At 36.6% G+C, this 19750-nt stretch overlaps 1 protein-coding gene and 1 pseudogene across 6 annotated transcripts in view; both read right to left on the bottom strand.

The window, feature by feature from the left end:
- LOC112669509 (phospholipid-transporting ATPase IB-like) overlaps window positions 1–19750 on the bottom strand; it is a 178051-nt gene that overhangs the window by 90577 nt on the left and 67724 nt on the right. For all 6 annotated transcript variants that reach the window (XM_049100844.1, XM_049100840.1, XM_049100842.1 and 3 more), the window contains one exon: window positions 2801–2939. In XM_049100844.1, coding sequence (XP_048956801.1) covers window positions 2801–2939 — 139 coding nt within the window. The remainder of the gene's footprint in view (window positions 1–2800; window positions 2940–19750) is intronic.
- LOC112669510 (trifunctional enzyme subunit alpha, mitochondrial-like) lies at window positions 17036–19318 on the bottom strand (annotated as a pseudogene).

Here is a 19750-nt window from a genome sequence, read left to right as displayed (position 1 = left end):
TCACATCAGAAGACAGAATTCTCAACTGTCTTTAAAAAACTAAAAACCTAGGTCACCTGGGACTCATTCAGTTAAGTGTCTGACTCACAATTTTGGCTCAGGGTTGTGAGATGGAACCCCACATCAGGCTCCATGCCGATTGTGGAGCCTGTTTAGGATTCCCTCTCTCCCTCTCTCTGCCCCTCCACCCCCTAAAAATTTTTTTGTAATTAAAAATTTTTTAAAAATAACTTTTTAGTTAGCAGACACTCATTTCCAAAAGGCAAGGATGCACTGGCTGCCCCTTCAGGGGACAGTCCTCCCCCTGTGTCCTCCCCCTCCAACATGTATATATTGCCCTTCCTCCACACATGTGCATTGCCCTTCACTCTTGTCCTGCCTGGTTCTTCCAGGTATTTCCAAGTTCATGCTTTAGGAAACTAGAGAGATTGTTTCCTTTCTTCCTTTAAGTCCACCACAGTTACTAAATAATTACTTTTGGAAATGACTGCAGTTCAATATAGCAGTTATCTAAGAATCCAGTTATTTTGAGCAAAGAATCCTTCAAGTGAATTATAGACTTCTGCTAACAAAAATAAGTCTCATTCAATAAGGATTAAAAATTCCCCTACCAACAATGACTGTGTCTCATCAATATTGGGATTCAGTCCTGAGCTGAGGAGACAGTCAAAGGCTTAGGGAAAATAAACAATCCTCAGGTTGTAGATCTGGAAAAAGTGACTAGGTGCAATTTAGGAAGGTGGTGAGAGAGCAGTTGTCCTCTCCTGTGGGGCTGTCAGCTAAGTCCCTTCACAGGATATACTCTGAGAATATACATCATGTTACTGTGGTCACTGAGTTCATAGTTACCAAGAAACAGCAAGTCACACTAAAGCCAAAATATGGGAGAGCTGGCGAAAGGAGAGTATGTGTGGTATGTTCTCAAAAATTGGCCAGGTGGTTAAATGAATGACTACCTCATGGTTGCATTCCTTTTTGTGAGTCCTTAATAATTATGTTAATATCTAGCATTCATGAAGGACTTGTAAGTGCTTCACACCAAGCTAAGCTCTTCATAGGGATGACCTCAAGGCATCCTCAGAATAACCCTATGAGGTTAAAACTATTATTTTATCCCCATTCTACAGACATGAAAATTGATGCTTACAGAGGGTAAGTAGATCCTTCAAAAATAGCCAACCTTCATTGACTATGTGTTCTCTTCCAGCTATACCCTATTTCTCTGCTCCTCTTCACAACAAAACTCTGACTCACCACACTCCCTCATCAGTGAGGCCTGAGAGATCAATCTACCAAATGTACCCCAAATTTAGTCCCTCCCTCACACTTCCCATTACATGCTAGTACAAGTCACCATCATCTCTTCTCTAGACTTTGATGAAGGCTTCCTACCTCATCTCCTGACTTCCATTTAGTCCAGTCTTCATAAAATAGCCAACAAATATATTTTTTTATTTATTTTTTTAAAAAGATTTTATTTATCTCTTCAGAGAGAGGGAGGCAGAGACACAGGCAGAGGAAGAAGCAGGCTCCATGTAGAGAGCCTGACGTGGGACTTGATCCAGGGTCTCCAGGATCACGCCCTAGGCTGCAGGTGGTGCTAAACCACTGCACCACCGGGGCTGCCCTATTTTTAAAACATAAATTAGATCCTATTACTCTCCTGCTTAAAGCTGTGTACATTTCTTATTGTGACCTGACAAGCTCTCATCTCCTATCTTCTCTGCCTTGCTCCCTGTAATCCAATTACTCTGGTTTTTCATTTGTTACTCTAGTATGCACATCCCCACACCAGGGCCATTATGTTCATTATACTCTTTGGCTGGAACACTTGTACCAGAGATCTTCCCAGCGCTTGCTCCCTCTTTCCACTTGGGTGTCAGGTTCAAAAGTCATCGTCTTAACAGGTGTTCTATTTGATTACCTTGTCTACCTCTTGCTATGTCTTACTGTGTTTTTATTCTTAGCACTGACTGCAATATTACAAAACACAGTGATTGGCTTATTAATTTTATCTTTTCCCCATGGATATAAATTTCATGAGGACAGAGATTATTACTCAAGTTTTCATTCCCAGCTCCTAGATTTTCCTGGTACCTGGCAAGTATTCATTCAATATTTATTAAGTGAATGAAAGTAAACTAAATAGGTGGTGACATTTAAAGGGGGTGTCTGGTGCATCATTTTATCATATACATTAATCTAACTGGAGCTGCTACCATGATGATTATTAAGAAAATAATAATTTCAATTCCTTCTCACTACCAAAATTTGAATATTTGCAGCTAACAACTGATTTTTCAACTCTTATTCTGCACATCTCAACCCTAAGATACAATCATACAGTAAAGTTACAGGGGAAAAAAAACAAAAAAAAAAACCAAAAAAAAACAAAAAAAAAAACAAACCAAAAAGTGACACTGGAGCTTGGAAAAAAACAGCCAAATATTCTCACTAATAATCAAAATTTTTATGAATAAACACATATAATACAAAGATAAGTATATATGTTATAGGGGGAAATATGCCCTACCTTCTTCAAAGGAAAGCAACAAGAAACTACATATTACTCATGTAAGCATTCTCCAGTTTCTATTTCAACAATGTGAAGGAGACAGAACTGTTTGCTTTGCTTAGTTTGTTCAATTTTCCTGCCATGTAAAAAGTGCAAGATTCCATTGCACTCCGTTTTGCCAAAGACATATGAAACAATTACTTGAAGGAAGCTCAATAATTCCTTCTTGATACTAGGATATATATACCTGTCCAATCAGATTTTCTAAAACTTTGTATCAATTACCTATGTTAATTGCAGTTTCTTGTTTATCTCCTGTCAAGACCCATATTCTTATGTTTGCTTTCAGTAAAGTCACTATCGTTTCTGGAACACGTGCTTGAAGACGATCTTCAATGGCTGTGGCTCCAAGCAGCAGAAATTTCTAGATATTTTTTTGAAAAAGATATTTTTAATACTAGTTAAGATTAAAAAATATTTTAGCATGGAATAAATAGGGCAAATTTTGACAAATGATATGTGGTCTACTTCTTATGTGAAATCCCATACATGTTACCCACACACACCTTTTTTTCCTAGTCTCTTCCATTGGTCTATTTGTCCCTATTCTGCTACAACATGAAGCAGTATAACATGACAGAGTAGACTCATGGGAGCACCTAGGTGGCTCAGTTTAGCGTCTGCTTTTGGCCTGGGTCATGATCTCAGGGTCCTGGGATCCAGCCCCACATCAGGCTCCCTGCTCAGTGGGAGCCTACTTCTCCAATGGCCTCTATCTCTCCTCCCCACTTGTGCTCTCTCTCTCTCAAATAAATAAAACCTTAAAAAGAAAAAGAATAATGTCTAACAGATTATAATTAGACAATTAGGTCTAGAGAGGTAAGCCTCTTTCCTTTATTAGTCTTCAAAAAGTATCATAATTCTCTGCCTCCTTCTACTTCTGTATGAATTTTGAAACAAACTGCTCAAGTTCTATAAAAATCCTGTTGGGAATTATATGTATCTCCAAATTATTTCCTGTATTACATTGAATTTAAAAATGACTTTGGGGAGAATTGCCACATTTATTATACTGGGGTTTTCTATATATTTATATTGTATAAACCTATGCATTTATATAAGTCCTTACAAAAAAATTCATATTCTCTCCATAAGCTTCTTAGCACCAGAAAGTTTATAGTTTTTGTTCCTATTTTAAATTATTTCCCTATCACTATAGATATTCCAGCAGAAGCTCTATGGTAGATAAAGAAGTGTATATAAAGCATAATTTGTTTCCCAGAAGCCAACACAAACTAAAGGTTCAAGGGTTTTTTACATTGCTATTTGTCCTTAAAAATGAAATTAAGAAATAAAACAAGCTGATTCTGTGCTGATAATTAGAATTGAAATAATTTGAGATACTATCATATATAAACTATAAATTAAATTTTAAAATAACTATAAAATTTTTAGTCTTCCCAATGACCAACTGAATTTTTAAGTGATAAATATCCAAGTATACCAATCCTATTAGATATTTTTTAATTTTATTATTCTATTTGGGGCCATTTCTACTATAACACTTCCAAGTTATTTCTGTATTAAAACTTTAGATTTTAATGTAAAATTTTCCATAGCTAGCAAAAAAGTATTTTTAGTAATGATTTATGTTTCCATGTATGAAATATGGATTTTTAAAAGAATGCTTTAAACATTTTCATGATAAAAATACATGGCTAATTAGGAATAAAAGGGATCCCCTTCCTGATTATGTTGGAGGGGGAAGCAAACATTTTGAGATACTCCCAGATTATTCTGCTCTCTTCACAAAGGCCTTTACTCAAAGGAAACTATCTTATCAGAGGCTTATCACCTTGGGCTTACCAGAGCCTTCCAAGCTAATGTAGGGGAAATACTCATCTCTAGCACCTTCTAGTTTTTGATGTGGGGGAAGAGAAATAACATAACTCAGGTTCACAGAAGTCTGAGATCTAATCTTAATACTACAAAATAATTCTCCTCTCCTTCACCTTACCACATCACTGTCTCTTTCATGAATATGTGGGACTGCCAATGAAAGAAGTGTAAGACTCAGACTCTATTTAAGAAGGAGTCTCTAGGGAAACCTAAAGACAGCAGGAAGATGAAAACAAGGACACTAGATACAAATTTAACCTCTACTACCACAGCTCCAACAAACAGTAAACAGACTATTTCTAGTCAGAGAAACATGAAACTTCACCCAAAAGCCCTATTTGCCTCATTCCTTTTACCCAATACATCATGTGTGGCTTTCAACAAAAAAATAACAGGGCAGCTCAAGACAAAAATCACAGTCTGAACAGACAGAGCAAGTGTCAGAACCAGACTTAGATAGGACAGATATTTGGAAATTACCAGACTAGAAATTTGAAATAACTATGATTAATATACTAAGGACTCTAATGGTAAAAGTGAACAACATGCAAGAACAGATGGATAATATAAGCAGAAAGATAAAAATGCTAATAAAAAAATCTAAAGGAAATGTTAGCAATAAAAAAAACACTGTATCATAAATAAGGAATGCCTCTGATGGGCTCATCAGTTGCCTGAACAACTGTAAGGAAATAGTAGACATGAATATTTGTCAATAAAAACTTCCCAAACTGAAAAACAAATAGATAAAAGAATGAAAAAATAAAATAAAATGCCAAGAACTGTGGGGCAGAGCAGCCCTGGTGGCTCAATGGTTTAGAACCACCTTCAGCCCGGGATCAAGACCGGGATCAAGGGATCCCGAGACCCGGGATCAAGTACCACGTCAGGCTTCCTGCATGGAGCCTGCTTCTCCCTCTGCCTATGCCTCTGCCTGCTTCTCTCTCTCTCTCTCTGTATGTGTGTGTGTGTGTCTCACAAATAAATAAATAATAAAAACAAAATCTTAAAAAAAAAGAACTGTGGGGCAATTATAAGAGGTATAACATATATGTAACAGGAATACCAGAAGTAGAAGAAAGAGAGAAAGGAACAGAAAATCCTTGAAATAATTATTGGTGAGAATTTTCCAAAATTAATGACATTTATAAATCCTTAGACCCAGACCTCAGAGAACACCAATTATGGTAAATACTAAAAATTGGCATCTACATATTTCATGTGCAAACTGTTTTCCAAAGAAAATCTTGAAAGAAGCCAGAGAAGGGGGGAAAAAACAAGCCTTACCTATACAGGAACAAGAATAGTGACTACATTGGACTTCTCTTTCAAAACTATGAAAGCAAGGACAGAGTGGAGTAAAATACTTAAAGTGTTAAAAGGAAAAATACACCAAGCTAGAACTTGTGTCCAGTGAAATTATTCAAGTGTAAAAGAGAAATATATACTTTCTCAGACAAACAAAAATTGAAGAAATTTGTTGCTCACACACCTGCCTTGCAAGAAATGTTAAAAAACTCTCCAGGGAGGGATCCCTGGATGGCGCAGCAGTTTAGCGCCTGCCTTTGGCCCAGGGCACGATCCTGGAGACCCGGGATTGAATCCTACGTCGGGCTCCCGGTGCATGGAGCCTGCTTCTCCCTCTACCTATGTCTCTGCCTCTCTCTCTCTCCTCTCTCTCTCTCTGTGACTATCATAAATAAATAAAAATTTAAAAAAAACTCTCCAGGGAGAAGTAAAATAATGTAGGTCAAAAATTCAGATATTCATAAAGAAAGCCATAACATCAAAGAGGGAATTGGTAAAGATTAAGTAATATCCTTTTTTTCTTATTGGCTTAACATATATGGTTTAAAATATAATGTAACAATGTATTAGGTGATTAGGGTTATGAACAAATGCAATGTATGAAAGCAATATAAGAGATAGGAGGGAGGGGATCCCTGGGTGGCGCAGCGGTTTGGCGCCTGCCTTTGGCCCGGGGCACGATCCTGGAGACCCGGGATCGAATCCCACGTCGGGCTCCCAGTGCATGGAGCCTGCTTCTCCCTCTGCCTGTGTCTCTGCCTCTCTCTCTCTCTCTCTCTCTCTGTGACTATCATAAATAAATAAAAGTTAAAAAAAATTTTTAAAGAGATAGGAGGGAGGAATTGGAAAAACTATCATAAGGTACCTGCCCTTCCCATGACATGGTATAGTATTATGTAAAAGTGGACAATTTAGTTGTAAAAGTAAATTGTGAACTCTAAGCCAACCATTAAAAACATTTAAAAAATATATAATTGAAATGCTAAGAAAGGGGAGAAAGTAGATCATTAAAACCAGAGAAGGCAAAAAAAAAAAAAAAAAGTGAAGACAAAGAAAGAGTAAGAAAGTGTTATAAATAGAAAATAGTTATGAATATGAAATATATTAACTAGTAATCACTGTAAAAATGTATGGCCTAAATACACTAATTAAAAGACAGAACTGTGTGAGTGGATTTAAAAAAAGACTGTTCTCGGGATCCCTGGGTGGCGCAGCGGTTTGGCGCCTGCCTTTGGCCCAGGGCGCGATCCTGGAGACCTAGAATCGAATCCCACGTCGGGCTCCTGGTGCATGGAGCCTGCTTCTCCCTCTGCCTCTCTCTCTCTCTCTGACTATCATAAATAAATAAAAATTAAAAAAAAAAAAAAGACTGTTCTCTGTAAGAAACGCACATTAAACATGAAGAGACAAATAGATTAATAATAAAGGGATGGAGAAAGATACACTATACTAACACTAATAAAAGAAGCTGAAGGAGCTATATTAATTTCAGACAAAGCTGACTTCAGAATAGGAAAATTGTCAGGAATAAAAAGAGGCACGGCCTAATAATAAAGGAGTCAGTTCTCTAAGAAGACATAGTAATCCTCAGTGCACCTAACAACAGAGCTTCAAAGTATATTAGACAAGAACTCATGGAACAGCAAAGAGATGAATGTACTCTTATAGGTGAAGACTCCAATACCTCTCTGTCAATAATCAACAGATCCAACAGACATAATCTGTAAGGATATAATTGAACAGATCAGAGCCATCAATTCATTACATGTAATTGACATTAAGAGAATGTTTGTTCAACAGCAGAATACACTTTTAACTCAAGCTCACATGAGACACCAAGATAGACCACGTTCTAGGCCATAAAGCACACATTAGCAAGTTTTTTGAAAAATAGAATTGATCAAAGTATGCTATCAGGTCACAATGGAATTAAACTAGAAATCAATAATAGAAAGATAGCTGAAAGAGTCCCAAAATATCTGGAGATTAAGCAAAACTATTTCTAAATAACACATGAGTCAAAGATGAAGTCTCCAAAGAAATTTAAAAATATGAACTAAAATAAAATTAGAATGCAATTTATCAAAATTTGTGGGAACCTAACACTCATTAAGTTTTAAAGTTCCTAAAAAAAAAAAAAAAAAAAAAAACCCTCAGGAAACCTAGAACAGGGGGAGACTTCCTCAACTTGATAAATAACACTTACTAAAAAACCTATACCTAATATACTTAATGGTGAGAAACTAGAGGCTTTTCCTCCTTAAGACAGGGAACAAGGAAATGATGTCCTTCTTAACACTCCAATTCAACATCACACTGGAAGTTCTAGCTAGTATGATAAAATAAGGAAATAAAAGGTAAAAGGATTGGGAAGGAAGAAAAATGACTTTGTTTGCAGATGACATGATTGTTTATGTAGAAAATTCTAAAGAATAAAATGTAACAAGTGATTATAGCAATGTTATAGGATATGTGGTTAATATACAAACATCAATGAACAATTGGAATTTGAAATTAAAAACAATACAATTTACTTTAGCATCCAAAGGGGGTTTATAAGTATAAATCTAACAAAATATTTACAAGTTATATATGAAGACAACTACAAAACTCTGATGAAAAAAATCAAGAGGACCTAAATGAATGGGAAGATACATCATGTTCATAGATAAGAAGACTTAGTATTATTACGATGTCAGTCCATATCAGTCTTAACAATCACAGAAAGTTATTTTGTGGATATCAACAAACTGATTCTAAAGTTTTTATTGAAAGTTAAAAGACTCAGTTTAGCCAAGACAATACTGAAGAAAAGAACAAAATCAGGCAACTGATATTACCCAACTTCAAGAGTTACTATAAAATAATAGTAATCAAAATACTGTAGTATTGGTGAAAGTATAGACAAATAGGTCATTAGAACCTAAAATAGAAAATCCAGACAGAAATAGACCTCTACAAATATAACCAATCTTTGACAAAGGAGCAAAGGCAAGTCAATGGAAAAAATAGCTGAGCATGGAAAAAACAGCTGGGCATGCACATTTAAAATATAAAATTAATCCAGGAGAGTCCAAGATGGTGGAGGAGTAGGAAACCTTAGTTTCACCTGGTCCCAGGAATTCAGCTAGACAGCTATTAAATCATTCTGAACGCTTGTGAACTCAACCAAAGATCTGAGAAAAGAATAGCTACAACACTACAAATAGAAAAGCAACCACTTTCTGCAAGTTACATTCTACCCATTCATTGTATTTAGTTTTACTTTTGTATATATATAAGCTCTTCTTTCTTTACAATTTTGGGATGTCGTTTCTTCTAACAGACCAAATATACCCAGAATATAGTGTATGGCTCTGTTCTCTTCACCTGTCTGATCATATTCACTTTCTTTTCTTCTTCAACCCCCCTTTTTTTTGTTTTTTTTCTATTTTGTTAAAATCTTTTTAAATTTTCATCTTATTACATTCTAGCCTTTCAATGTATTTAATTTTATTTTTGTATATTATATTTTTTTTCTTTCTTTATAATTCTGAGATGTAGTTTCTTCTAACAAACTGACCAAATTACACTCAGAATATGGTATTGCTCTGTTCTGTCCACCTGTCTAGTTACATTTCTTCTCTCTTTTTTATTGTCTTTCAATTTTCATTTTTACAGTTACATTCTATCCTTTCATTATATTTAATTTTTTATATATATCTAAGTTTTTCTTTTGTTACAATTTTGGGATCTAGTTTTCTAACAAACAGGCCAAAATACACCCAGGATCCAGTGTATTGCTCTAATCTGTTCACATGTCTGATATTCTTTTTTGTTTGTTTGTTTCAGGTCTCTTCTAATTTGTTTAGTGTATATTTCTCCGGGGTCATTGTTGCCATCTTAGTAGTTTATCGTCTCATTCATATATTCTTCTCTGAACAGAAAGACAAGATGGAAAAATTCACCTCCAAAAAGAGAACAGGAGGTACTGACTGCCAGGGACCTAATCAGTATGGACATAAGTAAGATATCAGAACTAGAATTCAGAATAATGACTATAAAGATTTTAGCTAGGCTTGAAAAAAGCATAGAAGACACTAGAGAATCCCTTTCTGGAGAATTAAAAGAACTAAAATCTAATCAAATGGAAATCAAAAAGGCCATTAATAAGATGCAACAAAAAATGGATAAATGAGGCAAAAGAGAGAGTTAGTGATAGAGAAGACAAAATGATAGAGAATAAAGAAGCTGAGAAAAAGAGAGATAACTACTAGATCAAAAGGGGAGAATTCAAGAGATAAGTGATACCATTAAGCAAAACAATATTAGAATAATTGGGATCCCAGAGAAAGAGGAAAGAGAGGGGCATAAGGTATGTTGGAGCAAATTATAGCAGAGAACTTCCCTAATCTGGGGAAGGAAACAGTTATCCAAGTCTAGGAGGCACAGAGAAGCACCCCTTAAAATAATTAAGAATGGATCAATAGCCCAATATATAATAGTGAAACTTGCAAATCTCAGAGACAAAGAGAAAATCCTGAAAGCATCTCAGGACCAGAGATCCACAACCCAAGTGAGTAGAAACATTAGACTGGCAGCAGACGTATCCACAGAGACCTGGCAGGGCAGAAAGAATTGGCATGATATATTCAGGGTGCTAAATGAGAAAAATATGCAGCCAAGAATACTTTTCCAACTAGCATGTCACTCATAATAGAAGGAGAGATAAAAATATCCAAGAACAAACAGAAACTAAAAGAATTCTTAATCACTAAACAAGCCCTGCAAGAAATATTAAAAGAGACACTTTAAGTGAAGAGGGAGCCCAAAAGTAACATAGACTAGAAATGAACAAAGACAATATATAGAAACAGTGATTTTACAGAAAATACAATGGCATAAAATTTGTATCTTTCAATAGTTACTCTGAATATTAATGGGCTAAATGCCCCAATCAAAAGACATAGATTATCAGCCTGGATTTAAAAAAGCAAGAACTATTGATATGCTGTCTGCAAGAGATTCATTTTATATCCAAAGACACTTCCAGATTTAAAGTGAGGGGGTGGAAAGCCATTTATCATGCTAATAGACATCAAAAAAAATCTGGGGTAGCAATCCTTATATCAGACAAATTAGATTTTAAACCAAAGACTGTAATAAGAAATGAGGAAAGACACTATATCATAATTAAAGGGTCTATCCAACAAGATCTAACAATGGTAAATATTTATGCCTCTAACATGGGAGCAGCCAATTATATAAGCCAATTAATAACAAAATTAAAGAAACTTTGATAATAATGCAATAATAGTAGGGGACTTTAATACCCCCCAGTCACAGCAATGGACAGATCATCTAAGTAGAAGATTAATGAGAAAACAAGGGCTTTGAATGACCAGATAGACTTTACAGATATATTCAGAATATTCTATCCTAAAGCAAAAAAAATACACATTCTTCTCAAGTGCACATGGAACATTCTCCAGAATAGATCACACATTGGGACATACATCAGGTCTCAACTGGTACCGAAAGATGGAGATCATTCCCAGCATATTTTCAGACCACAATGCTTTGAAACTTGAACTCAGTAAAAAGAGGAAATTTGGAAAGAACCCAAATACATGGAGGCTAAAGTGCATCCTACTAAACAATGAATGGGTCAACAAGGAAATCAAAAAGAAATTTTAAAAAATTCATGGAAACAAATGGAAATGAAAACATAACTGTTCAAAATCTTTGGGATGCAGCAAAGGCAGTCCTAAGAGGGAAGTATATAGCAATATATAAGCCTTTCTCAAGAAATAAGAAAGGTCTCAAATACAAAACCTAACCTTACACCTAAAGAAGCTGGAGAAAGAACAGCAAATAAAGCCTAAACCCAGCAGGAAAAGAGAAATTATAGAGATTAGAGCAGAAACCAATGAAATAGAAACCAAAAGAACAGTAGAACAGATCAACGAAACTAAGATAATTAATAAGGTTGATAAATCCCTGGCCAGATTTATCAAAAAGAAAAGAGAAAGGACCCAAATAAATAAAATCATGAATGAAATAGTAGAGATTACCACCAACACCAAAGAAATATAAACAATTATAAGAACATATTATGAGCAACTATATGCCAACAAATTAGGTGATCTGGAAGAAATGGATGCATTCCTAGAGATGTATAAGCTACCAAACTGGAAACGGGAAGAAATAGAAGATCTGAACAGACCTATAACAAGCAAGGAAAGTGAATCAATAATCAAAAATCACCCAAAAAACAAGAATCCAGGGCCAGATGGCTTCCCAGGGGAATTCTACCAAATATATATATATATATAAATTTTTTTTAATTGGAGTTCAATTTGCCAAAATATAGCATAACACCCAGTGCTCATCCCATCAAGTGCCCCCCTCAGTACCCATCACCCAGTCACCCCAACCCCCCGCCCACCTCCCTTTCAACCACCCCTTGTTTGTTTCCCAGAGTTATCTACCAAATATTTAAAGAAGAATTAATATCTATTTTTCTGAAGCTGCTTCAAAAAATACGAATGGAAGGAAAACTTCCAAACTCTTTTTATGAGGCCAGTATTACCTTGATCCCAAAACCAAAGACCCCAGCACAAAAAAAGAATTACAGACCAATATCTCTGATGAACATGGATGCAAAAATTCCCACCAAAATACTAGCTAATAGGATCCAACAGTACATTAAAAGGGTTATTCACCATGACCAAGTGGGATTTATTCCTGGGCTGCAAAGGCTGTTCAACATTCACAAATCAATCAATGTGATACACTACATTAATAAAACAAAAGACAAAAACCGTATGATCCTCTCAATCAATAGATGCAGGAAAAGCATTTGACAAAGTATAGCATCCTTTCTTGATTAAAACACTTCACAATGCAGGAATAGAGGGAACATATCTCAATATCACAAAAGCCATCTAGAAAAAGCCTACAGCAAATGTCATTCTCAATGGGGAAAACTGAGTTTTTCCCCTAAGGTTAGGAACGTGGCAGGGATGTCCATTACCACCATTGTTGTTCAGCATAGTACTAGAAGTCCTAGCCTCAGCAATCAGACAACAAAAAGAAATAAAAGGCATCTGAATCAGCAAAAAAGAAGTCAAATTCTCACTCTTTGCAGAGAACACTGATACCCTATGTGGAAAACCCAAAAAGACCCCACCTCAAAATTGCTAGAACTCATACAGGAATTCAGCAAAGTGGCAGGATATAAAAAATCAATGCAAGAAATCAGTTGAATATCTATACACAAAGAATGAGACAGAAGAAAGAGAAATTAAGGAGTCAATCCTGTTTACAGCAAAACCTGTAAGATACCTAGGAATAAACCTAACCAAAGAGGTAAAGGATCTGTACTCAGAAAACTATAGAACACTCATGAAAGAAATTAAGGAAGACACAAAGAAATGGTAAAATGTTCTATGCTCATAGACTGGAAGAACAAATATTGTTAAAATGTCTATGCTACCTAAAGTAATCTATACATTCAATGCAATCCCTATCAAAATACCATCAACTTATTTCACATAGTTGGAACAAATAATCTTAAAATTTGCGTGGAACCAGAAAAGATCCCAAGTAGCCAAAGGAATGTTGGAAAAGAAAACCAATGCTGTTGGCATCATAATTCCAGACTTCAAGCTCTATTACAAACCATAATCATCAAGACAGTACGGTACTGGTACAAAAACAGACACATAGATCAATGGAACAGAACAGAGAACCCAGAAATGGATGCTCAACTTTATGGTCAACTAATCTTCGACAAAGTAGGAAGGAGTATCTAATGAAAAAAAAGATAGTCTCTTCAACAAATGGTGGTGTGAAAATTGGACAGCCATATGCAGAAGAATGAAACTGGACCATTTCCTCACCCTGTACACAAAAATAGACTCAAAATGGATGAAAGACCTATGTGAGACAGAAATCCATCAAAATTCTGGAGGAGAACCTAGGCAGGAACCTTTGTGACCTCAGCCACAGCAGCTTCTTATTAGTTATGTCTTCAAAGGCAAAAATGAACTATTGGGACTTCATCAAGATAAAAAGCTTTTGCACAGCAAAGGAACAGTTGAAAAAACCAAAGGACAACTTATGGAATGGGAGAAAACATTTACAAATGACATATCAGAAAAAGGGCCTGTATCCAAAATCTATAAAGAACTGATCAAACTCACCACCCAAAAGATATGAACAGACATTTCTCCAAAGAACCCATACAAATGGCCAACAGACATGTGAAATAAAGCTCCACATCACTCGGCATCCAGGAAATACAAACCAAAACCACAATGAGATACTACCTCCACCAGCGAGAATGGCAAAAACTAACAAGACAGGAAACAATAGATGTTGTTGAGAATTTGGAGAAAGAGGAACCCTCTACACTGCTGGTGGGAATACAAGCTGGCGTAACCACTCTGGAAAACAGTTTCCTCAAAAAGTTGAAAATAGAGCTACCCTATGACCTAGTAATTGCACTACTGGGTATTTACCTCAAAGCTACAAATGTAGTGATCCAAAGGGGCACTTGCACCCCAATGTTTATAGCAATAATGTCCACAAGAGCCAAATTATGCAAAGAGCCTAGATGTCTATTAACAGATGAATGGATAAAGAAGAGATGGTATATATATATATATATATATATATATATATATATATATACACACACACACACACACACACACACACACACAATGGAATACTACTCAGACATCAAAAACTGAAATCTTGCCATTTGCAATGATATGAATGGAACTGAAGGATATTATGCTAAATAAAATAAGTCAATCAGATAAAAGCAATTATCATATGATCTCTCATGTGGAATTTAAGAAACAAAGCAGGATCATAGGGGAAGAGAGGAAAAAATAAAACAAGACAAAATTAAAGAGGGAGACAAACCATGAGAGACTCTTAAGTATAGGAAAAAAGCTGAGGGTCACTGGAGGGGAGGGAGATGGAAGGATGGGGTTACTGGGGATGGACATTAAAGAGGACATGTGATGTAATGAGCACTGGGTATTATATAAGACTGATGAGTCACTAAACTCTACCTCTGAAACCAATAATATTTATTTTAATTAGTTGAATTTAAATTTAAAAATAAAATAAAATAAAATGAATCCAGATACCTGAATATAAAATGCAAAACTATAAAACTATGAGAAGATAAGAAAATCTAGGTAACTTTGGGTTTGTTGGTTATTTCTTAGATACCAAAAGCATGAACCATGAAAGAAAAAAATTGATATTTAGACTTCATTAAAATTAGAAACATGTTCTGTGAAAAATACTGTGAAGTTAATAAGAAGACAAGTTACAAACAAGGAGAAAATAGTTTCAAAACACATATCTGGCAAAGGACTTATAACCAAATATACAAGGAACACTTAAAACTCAACAGTAAGAAAATAAAACAACCTGATTTTAAAAATGGGCAAAAGGTCTAAGCAGACACCTCACCAAAGAAGATGTACACATGTCACCAAGCATATGAAAAGATCATATGTCATCAGAGAAATGCACACTAAAACAACAGTGAGATACTACATGTGCCTATTAGGATGTCCAAAATCCAAAACACTGATAGCACCAAATGCTGGCAAGGGATGTGGAGAAACAAGCACTCTTACTCATGGCTTGTGGGAATGCACACCCATTTTGGAAAACAGTCCAGCAGTTTCTTATAAAGCTAAACATGTTTTACCACATGCTTAGGCAATTATGCTTCTTCATATTTACCCTAATGAGTTGAAGACTTATGTCCACAAAATAAATATAGACTTGAATATTTATACCAGCTTTTTTCAGAATCAACAGAACTTGGAAGCAACCAAGATGCCTTTCAATAGGTGAATGAATAAACAGACAATAAAATATTATTTGAAAAATATTTAAAAAGAAATGAGCTCCAAGTCATTAAAAGACATGAAGGAATTTAAATGCATATTCCTAAGCAAAAGTAGCCAATCTGAAAAGGCTACATACTTAAGATTACAACTCTATGACATGCTGGAAAAGGCGAAACTATAGAGACAGTGCAAAAAAATCAGTGGTTGCCAGTGATCAGTTCAGGAGGAAAGAGAGAATAAATAGGTGAACACAGGAGATTTTGAGGGCAGTGAAACTATTCTATATGGTACTGTAGTAGTGGAGAGTGACATGCATTTGTCAAAGCCCATAGGACTGTACAATAGTGAACTTTAATGTAAACCATAGATAGTTTAGCTAATAATAATATATCGATATTGGTTCCTTAATTGTAACAACAATTAATTGTAACAATTTGGCATTGAAAAGGAATGAAATACTGATACATGCTATAATATAGTTGAATCCTGAAAATGTTAAGCTAAGTAAAAGAAGCAAATCATTAAAGACCACATATTTTATGATTTTTGTTTACATGAAATATCCAGAGGGAGTGAATCTATAGACACTAAAAGTAAATATTAAATTAGTGGCTGCATTGGGCTGGGGGAGAGAGTAGAAGGGTAAAGAAGGGTAACAAAGAGTGAATTCTAATGGATATGGGACTTGCGGAGGGGGGGGGGGCGTTGTTGAAGATTTGTGTTCTTGTGGTAATGGTCTCACAATTCTGTGAATAATCTAAAAACTGTAGATTATATACTTTAAATGGGGGGAATTGTATGGTATCTGAATTATATCTCTGTAAAACTGTTGTACTTAAAAAAAAAAAAAAGACAAGGAATGCTTCAAAGTCTAATTCAATCAGCCAATATGTCAAAATCATATTTTACCAACAGAGTGACAACATTAAAGTTGTCACTGGCAACATTAAAATTAATTACTTTAGCAGTTATGGTCTATTGATACAAATATAGACATTGTCTTTCTTACTCTTACCCAAGAGGAAAGAAATTTATTTATTTATTTATTTATTTATTTATTTATTTATTTTTGAGGCTGAAAAGTATTTGGTTTTTATTGTTATGTATTTGACTGGGTGAAGGAACTGCCTTCGTCACCACTGGCCCTAGAGGAGCAGGCAGCAAGATGGTTCTGGAGATACTGCCAATTTGGGTGTCAGGACTTACAGGTTCATGAGCACAGTGGTTCTTCCTTCTATTGAAGTGCAAACTAATTCACAGCCAGACTTCAGCAGAAGGGAGCAACTGTCATAGCTGAAGGCACTTTAATCAGGGTGCACACCCAATGCCAGAGTTTGTTTTCCTTCTGGTTACTCTGACAAATCTAAATGCCACTCTGCTGGAGAACCAGCACCACAGGCAGCTGGGTTAGTGTGTTAGTCTAGTGAGCAAGGTGAGGGCCTGCTCACTAGTAGAACTTCTTGTTAGCACTGTTCGCGTGGTCAATGAGCAGCTGGCATGGGGTGAACTGTTTTCCATAGGCAGCCTTATACTTCCTGAGCCGGTCCACTATCTTCTGAGCACCATACAGATCCACAAAGCAGAAGGGCCCACCCTCCAAGACATGGGGGAAAGCCAAGTCCAAACACTGCTCTGATGTCTCCCTCTGTGGGTGTGGCCAAGATCCCTTCCTACAGGCACATGATGGCCTCATTCACAAATCTTGTCACCAGGTGGTACTGGATGTCTTCATCCAAGGAGACGCCATACTTAGGGCGCACCTTCAGACTTGCCAAAATACCATCCATGTCAGAATTCACATTCTTAGTCTTCACACCCTCCTGGTAGATGTAAAAGCCCTTCCCAGATTTGTGACGCAGGAAATCCCTGGACACCATCTCCTTCAGCAGTTCTATGTTTCCACCTTCAAACCGTTCCCCAAAGGCTTTGCCCAGATCTTCTGATACATATTTTGCTACATCCACACCAACTTCATTGACCAGTGTGGCAGCACCCACAGGAAAGCCAAAGCTTGTGGTAAGGGAATCCAGCTTCTTAGGCTCAACTCCTTCCTGGAGGATTCTGAGGACTTCAGACATCATGGGTGCAAGGCACCTGGTGGTGTAAAAGCCAGGTCCATCTTTCACCACAGTGATGACCTTCCCCTGCTTGAGCCCAACAGCTACCACTGAAGCAGTGGTGTTCTTAGACGTTTTATCTGTTGTAATAATCTCCAGCAGCAGCATCTTGTCCACAGGAGAGAAGTAGTGCATGCCAATCACCTTCTCAGATCTTTTGCTGGCAGCAGTAATTTCATTGATTGGGAGAGTAGATGTGTTACTGGCAAAGACAGTGATCTGGAATCACCACCTCTACTTCTTTTAACACTCTATGCTTAAGACTCAGGTCCTCAAAAACAGCTTCAATCACCATGTCAGCCTTTTCAAAACCCTGGTAATCAAGCTGCCTAGTCAAGTTGCTAAAAATGGAGTCCCTTTCAAATGATGTTAGAGCTTTCTTCTTCACTGTATCATTCAATCCTTTGAACACCTGCTGCTGTCTTCAGCCCAGCCCAGTTGGCATAGCATCTTTAAGTATGGTCTTCAGGCCCTTATCCACGGAGACCTGGGCAACACCAGCTCCCATCAGCCCTGCATCAAGAATGGCTAGGTCCTTTACTTCTTTCTGCAGAGCTCCAAATTTATTCTTCTTACACAGGACCTGACCGTGATAGTCCCATCAACACCTTTGATTCTTTGGTCATTGCAAGCTCTCCAAATTTCTGAGATTCAGAGAGATAGCCAGCATCGTTCCCTTGCTCAATTCCAATCTTCACCACATCGATTATTTTCAGAGGTGCAGGATAAAGGCCTTTGGTCTGTTTTCATACTTTTTCTTCCACCTTTTTGTAAACCTATTGTCTGACAAATGGAATACTCAGGGCATATGATGTCAATTTTTTTTACTAATCCCTTGTTTCTTTTTATAGAGATTTTCTTATCAGATAGTCCTTTGGCAAAATTAACTGCAACTTCTTCTGAGTATTCAATTGTCCATCCCTCTGGAGGTTTTAATCCTGGTCTCAGGAGTTCCACTAATTGGTCAACCAGATCCATTTTCTTTGCTCTGTCTGCAGTCAACATCATGTCAAAAGCAGAAGGCAGACCCACCATTTTGGGCAGCCTTTGTGTGCCTCATGCTCCTGCTAAGATCTCCAGCAAGACTTCAGGGGCACCTAATACTGTTTTTCTATCTTTGGTTGCTATTCTATATTGGCAGGAAATGGCAAGCTCAAGTCCTCCTCCTAAACAGGCTCCACTGATGGCAGCCACAATAGGCTTTGTGGACTTCTCAGGTTTCTCAAACATTCTCTGTCCTTCCTGTGATATTTGTGTTATCTCTTCATGGGTCTTACAAGAAGCTAACATGTTGATGTCAGCACCTGCAATAAAGCAGCCTGGCTTCATAGAGATAAGGACAGCACTTCTGATTTTATCACTAGCCCAGATTTCATTCATTACTTCCACAAATTCTGTTTAGTTCTTTATTCAGTGTATTTACCTTTGAATTGGGCGAGTTAATTCGAACAACCACCACAAAGTTAATATGGGTTATTGACTCCATAGTTAATATGGGTTCTAGATCACAGAGCAGAGGACCCTGTAAAGTTGCAGCATACATAACCTGGGCAGCGGAACATCCGGGAGGCAGTGGTGCAGCTGAGGCTGCCTATAGCTCAGGAGGGCACCATCTTGAGCTGAAGAGGACGAAAGCGTCAAGAAATTTAAATCTTATAAGTGTCCAAAGGAAAAATACTCAGGAGGCAAAGAAGTGCAACTAGTCTCAAGAGCTAGGAAGATCAGAAAATAACTCCCTATAACTGAAAACAATGAGGATCATAATAATGTACATGGAATTATCTATAAGAATCAATTTCATCAATTTTCATCAATTTCACCCTGATAAGTCTTTGGTGCCAGATTCCAACACTTACCTAAAAATCTGCAGAGAATAGCCATATAACTGTAACTAACGCAAGATCAGAACTGTGGAAATTAACACAAGTCATAAGGCAGAAGATTAGATGCTCTGGTGGCTAATAAAAAATAAGAAAAATGACAATTGAAGGACAAGTTTTTCTAGATGGCATACAGTTGTTGCAAGCCCAGAGTACTAGAACTGA

The sequence above is a fragment of the Canis lupus genome, chromosome 25, assembly GCF_003254725.2.
Source record: "Canis lupus dingo isolate Sandy chromosome 25, ASM325472v2, whole genome shotgun sequence".
NCBI classification, from domain to species: Eukaryota; Metazoa; Chordata; class Mammalia; order Carnivora; family Canidae; genus Canis; species Canis lupus.
The sequence above is the reverse complement of the archived record's forward strand: the minus strand, read 5'-3'. Positions and strand labels throughout refer to the sequence as shown.